This window comes from Callorhinus ursinus, unplaced genomic scaffold, assembly GCF_003265705.2.
Source record: "Callorhinus ursinus isolate GAN/ISIS: 27379988/994484 unplaced genomic scaffold, GSC_fseal_2.0 scaffold60, whole genome shotgun sequence".
Classification (NCBI taxonomy): Eukaryota; Metazoa; Chordata; class Mammalia; order Carnivora; family Otariidae; genus Callorhinus; species Callorhinus ursinus.
The window spans coordinates 7,010,952-7,023,245 of NW_027397122.1; the positions used below are offsets into that span (position 1 = coordinate 7,010,952).

Genomic DNA, 12,294 nt, shown 5'->3' on the forward strand with positions numbered 1-12,294 from the left:
CTGGGGACTTGTGGGGGCCAGACGCGAGTGTTAGGAGGTGGGAGGACGGGGGTGGGGCGGGCCAACCCCAGGAGCATGGGGGCCTGTCCGGGGTTCCTTTCGTCCCTCCGTGCTTCACCTCGGGGCCCGGAGCGCAGACGGAACAGACGGCGAGGGGCCGAGGCTGTGCTGGTGCGGGGTCTCCCGCCTGCCTGGCCTTCCAGATTTCTCTGGGTCTCCTCCCTCCCGTCCCCCTGGCCTCTGGCCACCACCCAGAGACCCTACCCTGGCAGATGCCCCTGTCTTTGCCGGAGGCTTCTCTTCCCCTGGCCTCTGGCTTGCAGCCCTCTGTGCTCCTGACCGTCCCTCCGAGCCCGGCGGGCCCCTTGCCTGCAGCCGGCTGAGCCGCTGACCCCTGGCTCTCACCCGTCAGCACACCTCCCGCTCCCCGTCTCCCCTGCAGGTCCAAGCTGCCCCTGGCTCACTTGTGCGTGCGCCCGGGCCCCAGGTGCCCCCCCGTGTCTGCCAGCCCGCCAGCGTCCACCGTGCTGGTTTCTGGGACCCCCCAACTCCCCCAGATGCCGAGTGTGCAGTTGCTGTCTGCCCCGCATGCCATCAGTGATGGAAATTCCGCGCCCGAATGTGTCCTGACCCCCACCGCCCAGTGCAGCCGCCCACCCGCGTGTCCTCCGCCCAGGGCTTCCGCTGCGAGTCCCCAGAGCCAGGCTCCACACCGTGTCACCCGTCTGAGCATGGCGGTGCTCTCTGGCGGCCCAGTGTCCTCCCCGGGGAGAGGGCGTCCGCGGGTTGCCAGCCCCCTTGATCCCCAGAGAGGCTGTGCTATCTGTCAAGTTCTGCAAGTGACCCGATGTCCCTTACCCCGGGGACCCCCAGCAGATGTGGGGTGTCCATGCTGCCCCCTTTTGGCTGTCCTGCGATCTGTCATCTATAGGTGCCCCTGTGAGTTTCTCTCGAGAATGTCAGGCCCTCAGTGCAGGGCCGGCGACTTGTCCATTCTCTCCAGAGCCGGTCACGCTGCGTGTCGGTGGGGGTGGCCCCCGATCCAGCACGCCACCGCCGTCCCCACCTTACGGTCCCTGGCTCGGGCCACGGGCCTGCAGCCTGGCGGGCCGCGTCTCCGCCACAGGCCGCCCCACGAGCCTGCTCCTGGGGCCCCGGGTGAGTGGGTGAGCGGGGACAGCAGCTCCAGGGGCCCTGGGCGGTGCAGGCGGAAGCCACCGTGCGTGAGTGGCTGTGGAACAGGACAGCGCCAGCGCTCGAGCGTCCCGTGGCTGTGGGGCTCAGGGTGAACGCTTTGCGCGGTGCCCATGCACCGTCTGCGGGTTTCTGTTTCCACTAGAAAAGCTGGCCGAGAAGATCGCCCAGCTGGTTTCACGGGAGACACTCACCTCAGTGCCACCCCCCCCTTCCTGCACCTTTGTGCTTTCCCACCCCAGAGTATTTTTAGGGTTGGAAGATTGTTTGATTTATGCTTCCTGTGTTTACGATTCATTTTTGTACACACTGCACTTTCCACCACGTTATCAGATGGAAGGAGGACGATGCGGGCTGTAGCCAGGAAGGCGTATTTTTCCATCACACGGGCTGATGTGTCCTTGTGCCGATCACAGACACGGCTCCCCGAGGGGTTCAGTTCGGTGATCTGTCTCGAGAAACCTGAAAGGAGCTCGAGCCTCTTGTGTTAGTTTCCCAGCTAGCCTTTGTTTGTTTATTTTTAAAGATTTATTTATTTGAGAGAGAGAGCACAAGCAGGGGGCATGGGAGGGAGAGAAGCAGGCTCCTCGCTGAGCGGGGAGCCCGATGTGGGGGCTCGATCCCAGGACCCCGGGATCGTGACCTGAGCCGAAGGCAGACGCTTAACCATCTGAGCCCCCCAGGCATCTCCCCCCACCCAGCTGCCTTAACAAAGCTCCAGAGACTGGGGGCTAAACAGCACACATCCATTCTCCCTGGTGCTGGAGGCTGGACGCCCCAGATCCGGATGTGGCGGGGAGGGAGGGCAGTCTCCTGGGCGTGCAGACGGCCGTCTCCTCCCTGGGTCCTCACGGGGTCGTCCCTCCGTGCGTGTCTGCGTCCTGACGTCCTCTTCTTGCAAGACCCCAGCCAGAGCGGAGCAGGGCCCAAACTAGTGGCCTCGTTGACCTTAATCACTTCTTGGTAAGAATCCTGTCTCCAGATACAGGCCCGTCCGAGGTCCTGGGGATTAGGCCCCAGCATTTGTAATTTGGCCAGGGAGGACGCGATCCAGCCCATAACACCCGTGTTCAGTAAGCAGACCTGTCCCAGCAAGATGAGCAGTGACATGAAGTCCCGCGGGTCAGCGGGCACCTCGGGTGCTGATGGGTCACCGCGTGGGTGCGTGCACTGCTGTATGTGCCCGTGGGACAGGAACGGGAACCACACGCAGATCCTGCTCCCGAGAGTTACGTTCCTGTTGTGGGTGAGATGAGCAGGTGGGTGACTAGTGCGCGGAGGGAAGAGTGGAGGATCCTGGGGTGTCAGAGGCGAGGCTGACCCGGAGGACGGTCAGGGTCTCACCAACGCTCAGGTCATAATCTGTGGGGTCCACGTTGTGCTGCCGCTCTGAACCTCTGAACCCTGGGGCTTCTGGATCCCCCCCGCAAAATCCACGTCGGGGGTCATCACGGGAGGAAGATGCTGCAGAACGTTCCCTGACATTGGCGGAGCATCCCAGGGGGGCGTGAACCACCCCCGCTCCTCCTCTGTAGGCAGGCCCTGGCTTCCTGTGTCCCGCCTCTCCTGTCTCCCCATGAGCCGCTGGACACCTGGGCACCGTGGCTCTGCCCCACCCCTACATGCTGCCGTGGGGTGGCTCCGCGCGCCCCTCTGTAGAGTCAGCCCGCGGGCGAACCTCACCTCCAGGGAGCTGCACGTGGAGAATAGCTTATGGGGCCTTTGCTCATCCAGGCCCACGTCCGCATGCATTCTCCTTTCTCGGAATTTGGCGACAGTGGTGACTTGGAAAGGATCCTATGGAGCAGAGAGGGCTTTTGTAGGTTTACCGCCAACGGCAGAGGGTTCTCTCTGGGTTCTCCGGGGTTTGCTCTGGAAGGGCGGTGGGGGGGGGGGGGGGTTGCTCCCAGCGCTGACTCCCTGTCCTGGGTCGTCATCCTTCTAGAAGGCAGCTCTTCTTCTGCATGCTCCCCTCCTTCATTTTGCTGGGTGTGCACGCAGATGGATTTGCCACATTTCTCCCCCCGGGATGCGATGTTGAGAGCCGTTAGCTGAGATAACAGGGGCTCCCTTTGCGGGAATCGGGTTACATGGGCTCTGACGGGCTGGGGACCTGCTGGGGACAGTGGGGCTCTGTTTGTCATCCCCTCAACGCGGGGGCTCTCGGGTGGTGCTGTTCCCAGTGAGGCCCAGGAAGCATCCACCTGCCGTGTGACCCCCTGAACACAGCCAGCCTGCCCCCCTCGCCCTCCCTCTGCACCGCCGACCCCCCCATCTCCCAGGGCCGCCCCTCCACAGGGCGGGGCCTCAGGTTCTCAGTAAACACGCTGTCCTCGGGGAGGAGGGCAGAGCCCTCATGAGCACAGCGGGGCCGTTATGTAACCTCGCTGAGGAATGCCGTGGGTGCAGATGCAGCGGGAACCTGGCTGGGGTCCAGGGCCTGGATGGGCTCGTAAACACTTTCCCGTCCTGCGTGCCTGGTCTTGCTGCCTCCGCAGTGCACACCCTGTGGCCGCTTACATTTTGTCCTCGTGGTTGCGAGGCTGTGTGTCCTCGCGGCCGTGACCCAGCTTCTCAATGGAGGGGACGCCTGCTCGGGGAGCGGCTGCAAACACAGCACCATCGTCGGCGCCCTCCTGCTTGGGGCATTCTGGAAGCATCCTTCGCTCCCGCTGTGGACTCTTCTCCTCTGGCGGGTGGTTCTTCCAGACCTCCGTGTGCCCGTCCCCGTGCTGCCTTGTGACTTCCTGTGCGCATGCCTTTCTCCCGTCCTGTGCCAACACTCTCCCGCACCCGGGCTGGGTCTCAGTCCATCCTGTGGTCCTAGCTCTGCGGTGGCTATGCTTTCGTTCGTGGCTGGTGCCTGCTGACCTCTCCGTGGGTTTGGGCATGAATTCTGATCTTTTTGAAATCGTAGTTAGTGTTGACGCTGGCTGATGCGTGGGTTTGGACTTAGGAGGGCTAGCTCTCAAAGTTTTCCGTCTCTTCGTGTGTGGCTGTAGCTCATGCTCTGAGGACGCGCATTCCTCATGGCCGTTCCAGACAGCCACGGGGCCACCAGCAAAGGGGGTTGGAAGCCGGGGGGTTCTCTTATCTGGTGGGGAGCACAGAGCTTCTTCTGCTATTTGTATTAAGCAGGCAGGAGTTCGGATGATTTGGGGGGAGGTGGCCTTGAGGCGGAGCTGCCACGGACAAGGGTTGGTGGCGGGGAGGGGGGGTGACACCTGCGGGCTGACCTCTGACCTGGGCGCAGGTGCTCCCGGGGCTGTCCAAGGTGCTGTTCTCTCGTCACTGGAGAGTTTGAAGTAAAAACACACCCTGCAGCGTTAAGGATTAGGCAGGGCTGTTAGCGCACCTGCCAAATGGATCAGAACTCGTTTGAGTGGGCATTCTATCACGCACAAGAGCACCCGAGGCCCGGGTGGGCTGTGCTCCCGAGTTTTGACCACTCAGTCCCCCCCAAGGGCCCCGGGCAGGTTTTTATGCAATGTCAAGACGGTGAGGCTGAGCGGAGGTATCCGGGTTGTTGCAGCAAGACTGAAGGAAGCGGGGCTGCCCGCGCACCTTTGGGTCATTCTTGCCTCTGACGTGCCCCCTCTCCAGAGGCTTCCGGCCCCTGACAGCATAGGAGATGGTGCGGGCATTCGGGCTCGCCTGTCATGTTGGCATACGTTAGACCTAAAGGGGGCATCGGGGGTGCTCTTGTCGAGCAGTTGCCGACGGTTCTTTCCACCGAGTGTGGAGAGCGTGGTTCTGGCCTCTGGCCGCCGGCGCTAACCAGATCTGCTTGGCTCGGGCAGTGAATGGTTCCTGGCTCTGCAGGGGGTGTCATGTACCCCCAGGGGGGCTTCTGGACGGTGGGTCGGTCCTGCCTCGGGGTCGGAGCTGCCGGGTGGGCGGTGGCTGCCCGGAGCTCGTGTGTGGTCGCGCCTGTGGTGTCGTGTGTGTTTGGGAGACACCTGGCGTGCGTTCCTGATGCGCGGCCGGGCTGGAGGGACAGCGGGCGCCGCCCCATCTGTGAGCAGAGCAGCTCAGTGTGCGGCAAACAGAGGTGTGTGGGGAGACTTGGGGTGTCAGCCAGCATGCTTGTGAGAACTCCACGGGCACCCCGTGGGAGAGCGTGCGTCCGAGCCGGGCCGCTGCTCTGTATCAGTGGGATTGGCCACTCCTCTGTTCTGAGCCCTTGTCCTGGGAACAACCAGGACTCTGCAGACACCAAACTCACACTCGGCCTGGGGAAGTGACTGTGTCCCAGGGCGATCGGCCACGGGCAGCTTGGGGAGGGCGACGACCCCCATCCCTGACCCTCCGTTGTCCCAGAGTGCGGTGACTTCTGCCGCCACCGCTTCCGGCCACTTGGAGGGGCTGGGATTTGTGACTCTGAGCCACGCTCTGTGTGGAGCAGCTGTGATGAGTCATGGTGAGCCACAGGGGGAGCCCCTCAGGTCCCTGCGGAAGGTGGGGCCCGGCCTCGGGGTGCCAGGTGGGGATGAGCTGTCCCTCAGGAGCCAGCTGCAGGATGAGTCTGTTCACTGGGGGCGGGAGGAAGGCCCCCAGAGAGAGGGCTGTGGCCAGGGGGCTGGCCTGCTCAGCACCTGCAGTGGCTCGGGGTCATCCGGGGTCCTGTGCACAGGCCCCGGCGCCCATGCTTGGCGGGGCCACTCCTTCCTGTGGTGCGACCGTGGGGGCTGGCCTGCGCTGCCTCCCTCAGGATGGAGCTCCTGGTACTGTGGCTTCAAGCTTGGGTTCCCCTCGGCATTTACGCAGTTTTGAGAACCAGACCGGCGTGAGCCCAGACCCCCCTTCTCCACGTGTCACCCTCACATGCCAGGCGGGGGGGCCTGTCCTCCTGGAGAGATGGGGGTGCTGGGGACCCCGCCCCACCCTGGAGGTGTCTTTGCGATCCGCATGGGTCAGCGGCGTCAGCGCAGGTGAGGGCTCGCAGGGTGGGGAGACGCACACAGCGTATTCTGGAAGGAAGCCCAGAGGCCGGCCTTCGCTTGGGCCCCCCTGAGAGGTCAGAGACCCCACGCGGCCCCACGAGGAGACCCTGGGGCTGAAGGTCCGTTTGCTGCTGAAAGCAAACAGCAGTTTTCCTATTTCTCCAGAATTCTTGCTGGCTGGCTACAAATGCTGTGGGCCCGGAGACCAGGCCTGAGTCCGGGGCCCGCATTCGCAGTAGCCAGCCCCAGCATGTTTGTCAATACCAAACATTCCCCGGACGGGCTATTTACATTTTCTCCTGTATTTATCAGACCCTTTCCTTGTAGATAGCGCAAAGGTAAACAACCCCAGCCTCTACCCAGAGGGCACATTTCCCAGGGGCTCCTGGGGCTTGAGTTTTCCTTTGTGGGAGCGTCTCTCTGGGCAGCCATACCGAGCCGTCCACTGGGGCATTCTCCTGCACCACTGGTCTGGACCCAACTTGAGCGGCTGCTTCTCGTTGACCTTTCTGATGCACCAGATGTTTGAAGCCCATCTTTGCCCTAGAAAAGTCATTGTTGTTAGCGTGGCTGCCTCTGAGAGCCCCCGGCCTCCAGCCTCCCCTCCCTGCCGGGCAGGCACAGTGGAGGGACCAGCCGCCCACACTCCGCTTGTCTGAGAACAGAATCCAGCCCGTTTCTGGCCTTGGGCCCCCGGGGACCCTGGAAAGGCGCCCCTGCCCTGCTGTGGCCGGGGGGACGGGGGGGGTTGGTGAGGATCCTTTCCTGCAAGCCCTCCCCATGGCCCCCCCGTCCACTTAGCCCCTTGGGCAGCGAAGGACCCCATGTAAAGGTGGGAAATGACACTCAGGGTCCCTGCCTGCCCACCCTTCCCCGATAATGCTGCGTGCCCAGAAAGGGTGCTTCCACTCTGCACATCAGCACATCACCGCAGAGGCCTAGAGCCGCACCTGGGGACCCAGTGCACCCCCAGCCCTGGGGCTGCAGTGCTACAGCCTGGGCTCAGATCTCCCCCGTGGTGATTCCGGGGGCGGGTCTCAAATGAGCATCCAGGACATGGGATGACCTGGCTCGGGGATTTAAATCTCGGGCCCTCACCCCCCCTGCCCCCCCGTCTCTCCCTCCTCCCCGCCATGTCCGCCTCGCTCTTTAAATCCTAGCCTGCACATCATTTGGCATACCACAGATGGTAAGGACCAGCTACTTCTCTTGTGAAAACAAAAAGGCTTTAAGTGGAAACACAGAGAATTCAGACAAAGGGAAAATCCTCTCCATGGGGTGTTCGTAGAAGCTAGGAAAACGGGGCCACAGGACTCCGTCCCGCAGACCTCCTCCTCCAAAAGCAAGTTCACATACGTTGGTCTGACGACCGAGGCCGTGCCCTTCCCGAGCGTAGGTCCCGCGGGAGCACCAAAGCAGTGGTGACGTTGGCAGCCCGTCTGCAGGGTTGGGGTCCGTCGGAGGGAGGGAGGCCGGCCGGCCTGTGCCCAGCCCGCCCAACAGCTGGCCCTTGGCCCTTCCGCTCTCCGCACCAGGTCAAGTGCTATCACAAGAAGTACCGCTCGGCCACCCGCGATGTGATTTTCCGCCTGCAGTTTCACACGGGGGCCGTTCAGGGCTACGGACTCGTGTTCGGGAAGGAGGATCTGGACAACGCGAGCCAAGGTGAGGGCCGGCTGGCGGTGGGGGATATGCAAGGACGTGGGTCCTTGTTCGTTTCCACCCCTGTTCGCCCCACACCCCGTACGGCGAACCTGCTCACAGCTCGGTACCGGTCTCCCGGAACGCTGAGCCATGGTCCAGAGACATTCTGGAGAAGCAGTGGAACTTGGCCACTGCAGGGGCACGGGCGCTGTCCCGCGGGGTTGGAAGCCCGACGTTCATCTGTGCTTTTTTGCTGCTGCTTCTCTGAACTTGCCGATGTGTGATTTTTTTTCTCAGATGACCGTTTTCCTGATAACGGCAAGATTGAGTTGCTTTTCTCCGCCACTCCTGAGAAGATTCAAGGTAGGCGGCCTGCCAAATGCCGGGGCCTGGTGCTCATCTGGTGGGGTGGTGGGTCCCGTGGGGTCCCCGTCCAGTCCCCCGCCTTTGTGCATGTTGGGAAATTGTCGTAACAGTTATTTCAATAACAGGCTATTTTTCACGGGGTGGGGGTGGCTTGGAGACAGCAGGGCCCGGTGCATCAGTAAGACCCCAGAAATGGCTAGACTTTTGCCCGGGGAAGGGCCCAGCCCCATCCATCCCTGGATGTCTGTCCGGGAGATCATGCTGAATGTTTACTTCTCCCCCGACAAAGAATCGAATGTTTTTGAAGAGGATTAGAAGCACAGTCGACTGCAAATATGTATGTGCAAAACAGATTTTCCTTTCTTCTAAAAATACACCGAAAGAGAAATCTGTCCTTTTACCGTCAAGGCGAATGGTTCTTTTTTACCGCGAGGTCCACATGTGTGAATGTTTTCCTTCAGGCTTTTGTTGCTGGGGAAAGTAGTCCCCTTCCTTCTGAGGTCAGAGCCCTGATTCAGTTAACGGTTAAGGGCAAGGCTCCTGAGGTCAGAGCCCCACTAGCTTTCCCAGAGTGTCGGCTGTGGCTGCGCCAGGCCTGGGGGGAGCAGACGTGTGGGTCTTGGCGCTGGTGCACGACGGCATGCTTGGGCTGTGACGGACACCTTCTCCCACGCAGGGTGTGAACACTTGCGCAATGACCATGGCGTGATCGTGGACTTCAACACCGCAGACCCTCTCATCCGCTGGGACTCGTACGAGAGCCTGAGTGCCGGTGGAGAAGGTATGTCTGGCGGCTGCCGCCCGGGGCAGAGGAAAGGCAGAGAAGGCGGCCTGCTCGCAGTCTGCTTGGATGCCAGAAACCCTGCCCTCTTTCGGGGCCCAGAGCCCCCCTCCCAGCGCTGTGAGTTTGGTGGCGCCTGTGAGAAGCAGGCTTGGAATTTGGGTGGTGCAGCTCATGCTTGTCTGCATGTTGCCAAGGACCGTTTTCCGCCTTCTTCCCCAGCTTCCCGATCGTGGGTGGAGCGCTGAGCGTCTGTTCTCAGGCGGCCTCCCGGCTGTCCTGGGTCCCTGGGCAGCGGGTGCTTTGGTTTTGTTGAGGTTGCTGTGATCCTGGCATGCTGGTTTTATGGGCTCCTGGGACCGCCTCACCTAACACGTTCGCCCGCGGGACGAACAGCTCGGGCCCCGGGTACCATCACGGTGGGGGAGAGGCTCTGCCGGGCTTCCCCACAGAAGCCACCTCCCACGGGTCCGAGGAAGGATTGGGGCCTTCTCCCTGGCCGCCAGGAATGCTGTCAACCGTCCCATGGTGGGGCCTGATTTGGGAGAGAAAACTAAAAGCTCCTCGTCAAATTGGTTTCGTGCGGATGCACAAAAGCCAGAAGCAGGTGTCGGGGAGAGAACAGCACCCAAGCCCACTTCATGGGTCATGGGACCTGCAGGGTCTCCGGGGAGGGGCGTCTGGTGTGCGTGTGGACCGGCAGTGCCTGTATTCGTTGGGGGCAGTCACACTTCTCCTCCCGGGCCCGGGGTCCCGGTGGGCGGCGGGGGGCCGGCTGCTCTCGCCGTGGCATGTGGGGCGCTCCCTGTCCTGAGCAGAGAGCCGTGGGGGACACACAGTGTGGGGGACGTGCTGCTGGAAACCTCACGTACACCGTCCTGTTTCATCCTTACGAGAACCCGTAACCGTGGCAGACACGTAGGGAGCAGTTCCCGAGAGACCGGTCAGGGGCCCTGTTGGCGGTTACAGGTGCAGCTGGCTCAGGGACATGGGTCTGAGATCACGCAGGGGGAAACAGGACTCACGTCCCAGGCTGCTGACCCCAAAGCCCCTCGGTGCAAGCCTCGTTCCTGCAGCGAACACCCCTGCCCTCGCTGGTGCCCAGGCTGCGTGAGGTCTGCAGAGAACAGAGTCCCGCTTGGGCAATAGGAGCAGAGAGATTTTTGTTAGGGGCACGGGGTGCCGGACAGGTGTCAGCGTCTTCTGCACTGGGCCGGCCCGACTGGGGTGCTGCTCCCTGGAATGGGCGGGGCAGCCCCATGCATGCGGAGAGTCCTGGGGACAGGGACCCGTCAGCTCCCCTCCCCACTGTGCTTCTCCACCCCCTGCTGGCCTCGCTCCTTATTAACCCGTGCCTTGCTGGACTGGGTGTGCGAGCACGCCTCCCAGCCTGTCCTAAGGTGTGGGAACTCAGGGGTAGGCTTCTCCGCCTAAGCAGGTGGGTGGTGGCGGCGGGCGTCCTGCAGCGTCCTGTTGGGGGGCCTGGCCCGGGAGCAGTGGGGGGCATTGCCTGCCTTGTGGGACCACCATACTCCCATTCTCCGTGACACTGAATTAGCGAACCCCGGCCTTTGCTCTCGGTGGGGAGGGTATGGGGTCGGGGTCTTGTGAGCCTCGAGTCACAGCATTTTCATAAGCTCGTCAGTGGATAACTTCATCACACCTGCGGTTCTGTCTCAAGACACCGGATTTAATCTTTCTTGTTGATGCTGCGAGCCCACGGCCAACAGCACTGAACTCATGCTCGAGCAAAGTGTCTCTGACGCACGTGTTTTCCCCGTAAGGCATATGCCACGGCCTTCTCCTGCTTAGACACCGGACGGCCCTTCAGGACTGCCCTTGGGGGTCGTTTTCAACAGCAGAAATACCAACAAAAAGCATAGAAATGCAAAACCTGTGACATGCAGTGGGACTGGAGGATGCTTGTTTATGGTGTGGGAGCTGGGGACGTGCTCGTGGGACGGCTCTGAATCGGGGCCCCTCTGCACACCTCACTGAGTGACCATGAAAATGCCACGAGCTGATTTGGGGGTAGAGATTACAATTCTGGGTGAGTAGGTGAATTAGCAGACGTGGATTCAGAATGCTGGTGATCGACTCTACTTGGTGTTTTTGTGTTTCTGAAATCCGTCTCCTTTCTTCCGAGGCTCCTGTGGGGCTGTGCCCTTTGGGCCCAGTGACCGGGACCTTCCCAGCCAGGGGGAGCGTGGGTCACCCATGTGCACCTCCTGCCTCTCCACGTGAGCTGTGTGGCCTTGAACAAGTCCCTTGACCTCTCTGTGCCCTTTCCTGTTCTGCACGGGGAGTAGTCACCGAGCCAGAGCTGCTGAATGAGTGACCCCTGAGCAGTCCTGCAGGTCACAAGGCCCCGTAACGGTGTTGTCACCTCTGGAGCCCAGAGCTTGGGGAGGAGCTGGCCTGAAGGCCTAGGGAGCCCTGAGGTGGCTGTAGGAGGGCACAAGGGTCCCATTTTCCCCGCGCTGTTGGACAGTCACTATGGCAGGATGAAACCGGGGCGTACCAGGGAGGGCCTGGGGTGGCGGGCTGTGGTGCGCTAGACCCTGGTGGCTCTTCTGTCACTGTCACACTGATGTCGCTCAGCAATACGTGGGTGCACCATCCCCAAATGTCACCGAGTGTCACATGTAGAGGACTGCCCTGGGAGGACTCCCTGAGTTTGGAGCGCCCCCCCCCCCGCCCCCGGGGCCAGTGATGGTGGATCTCAGTGCCGACAGCCACATGGGCCTCTGTGCGGGTGGGGGAGGGGGGAACTGCGGTCCTGCTGCCCTGTCCACAGGGTGGGGGGGGTCTCTGCTCATTCCTGAGCCTCCCTTTCCCCGACCTGTAAAATGGCCCATTTCAATGGGATCACCCCAGAGATTCCCTCCCGCTCTGCACGTTCGTTCTGTCATCGCGCACATGATCCACCTGCCCTAGAGGTCTGGTGTCCCTGTGCAGGCCAGGCTTGTGCTCTGGGAGGAGCTCGGGGAGAGAAGGACGAGCAGGCCTTCTGGTGGGGGAGACGTGTGTGTGCGTGCGTGTGTGTATGTGTGTCTGTGTGTGTCTGTGTATGTGTGTGTGCGCGTGTCTGCAAACAGATATACTCTGTGTGTGTACACGAGCATCTGTGTGTATGTGTGTGTGTGCGTAGGTCTGCAGAAATACTGTGTGTGTACATGAGCATCTCTGTGTATATGTGTGTGTGTGCGTAGGTCTGCGAACAGATATACTCTATGTGTGTACATGAGCATCTGTGTGTGTGTGTGCGTGTGTCTGCAAACAGATATACTCTATGCGTGTGCACATGAGCGTCTGTGTTTATATGTGTGTGTGTGCGTGTGTCTGCAAACAGATATACTCTGTGTG

General features: G+C 61.6%; 1 protein-coding gene across 1 annotated transcript in view; it reads left to right on the top strand.

The window, feature by feature from the left end:
* Positions 1-12,294, top strand: part of TNS3 (tensin 3) — a 118,696-nt gene that overhangs the window by 28,794 nt on the left and 77,608 nt on the right. The window contains exons 12-14 of the mRNA XM_025853108.2: positions 7,673-7,802; positions 8,079-8,144; positions 8,824-8,928. Coding sequence (XP_025708893.1) covers positions 7,673-7,802; positions 8,079-8,144; positions 8,824-8,928 — 301 coding nt within the window. The remainder of the gene's footprint in view (positions 1-7,672; positions 7,803-8,078; positions 8,145-8,823; positions 8,929-12,294) is intronic.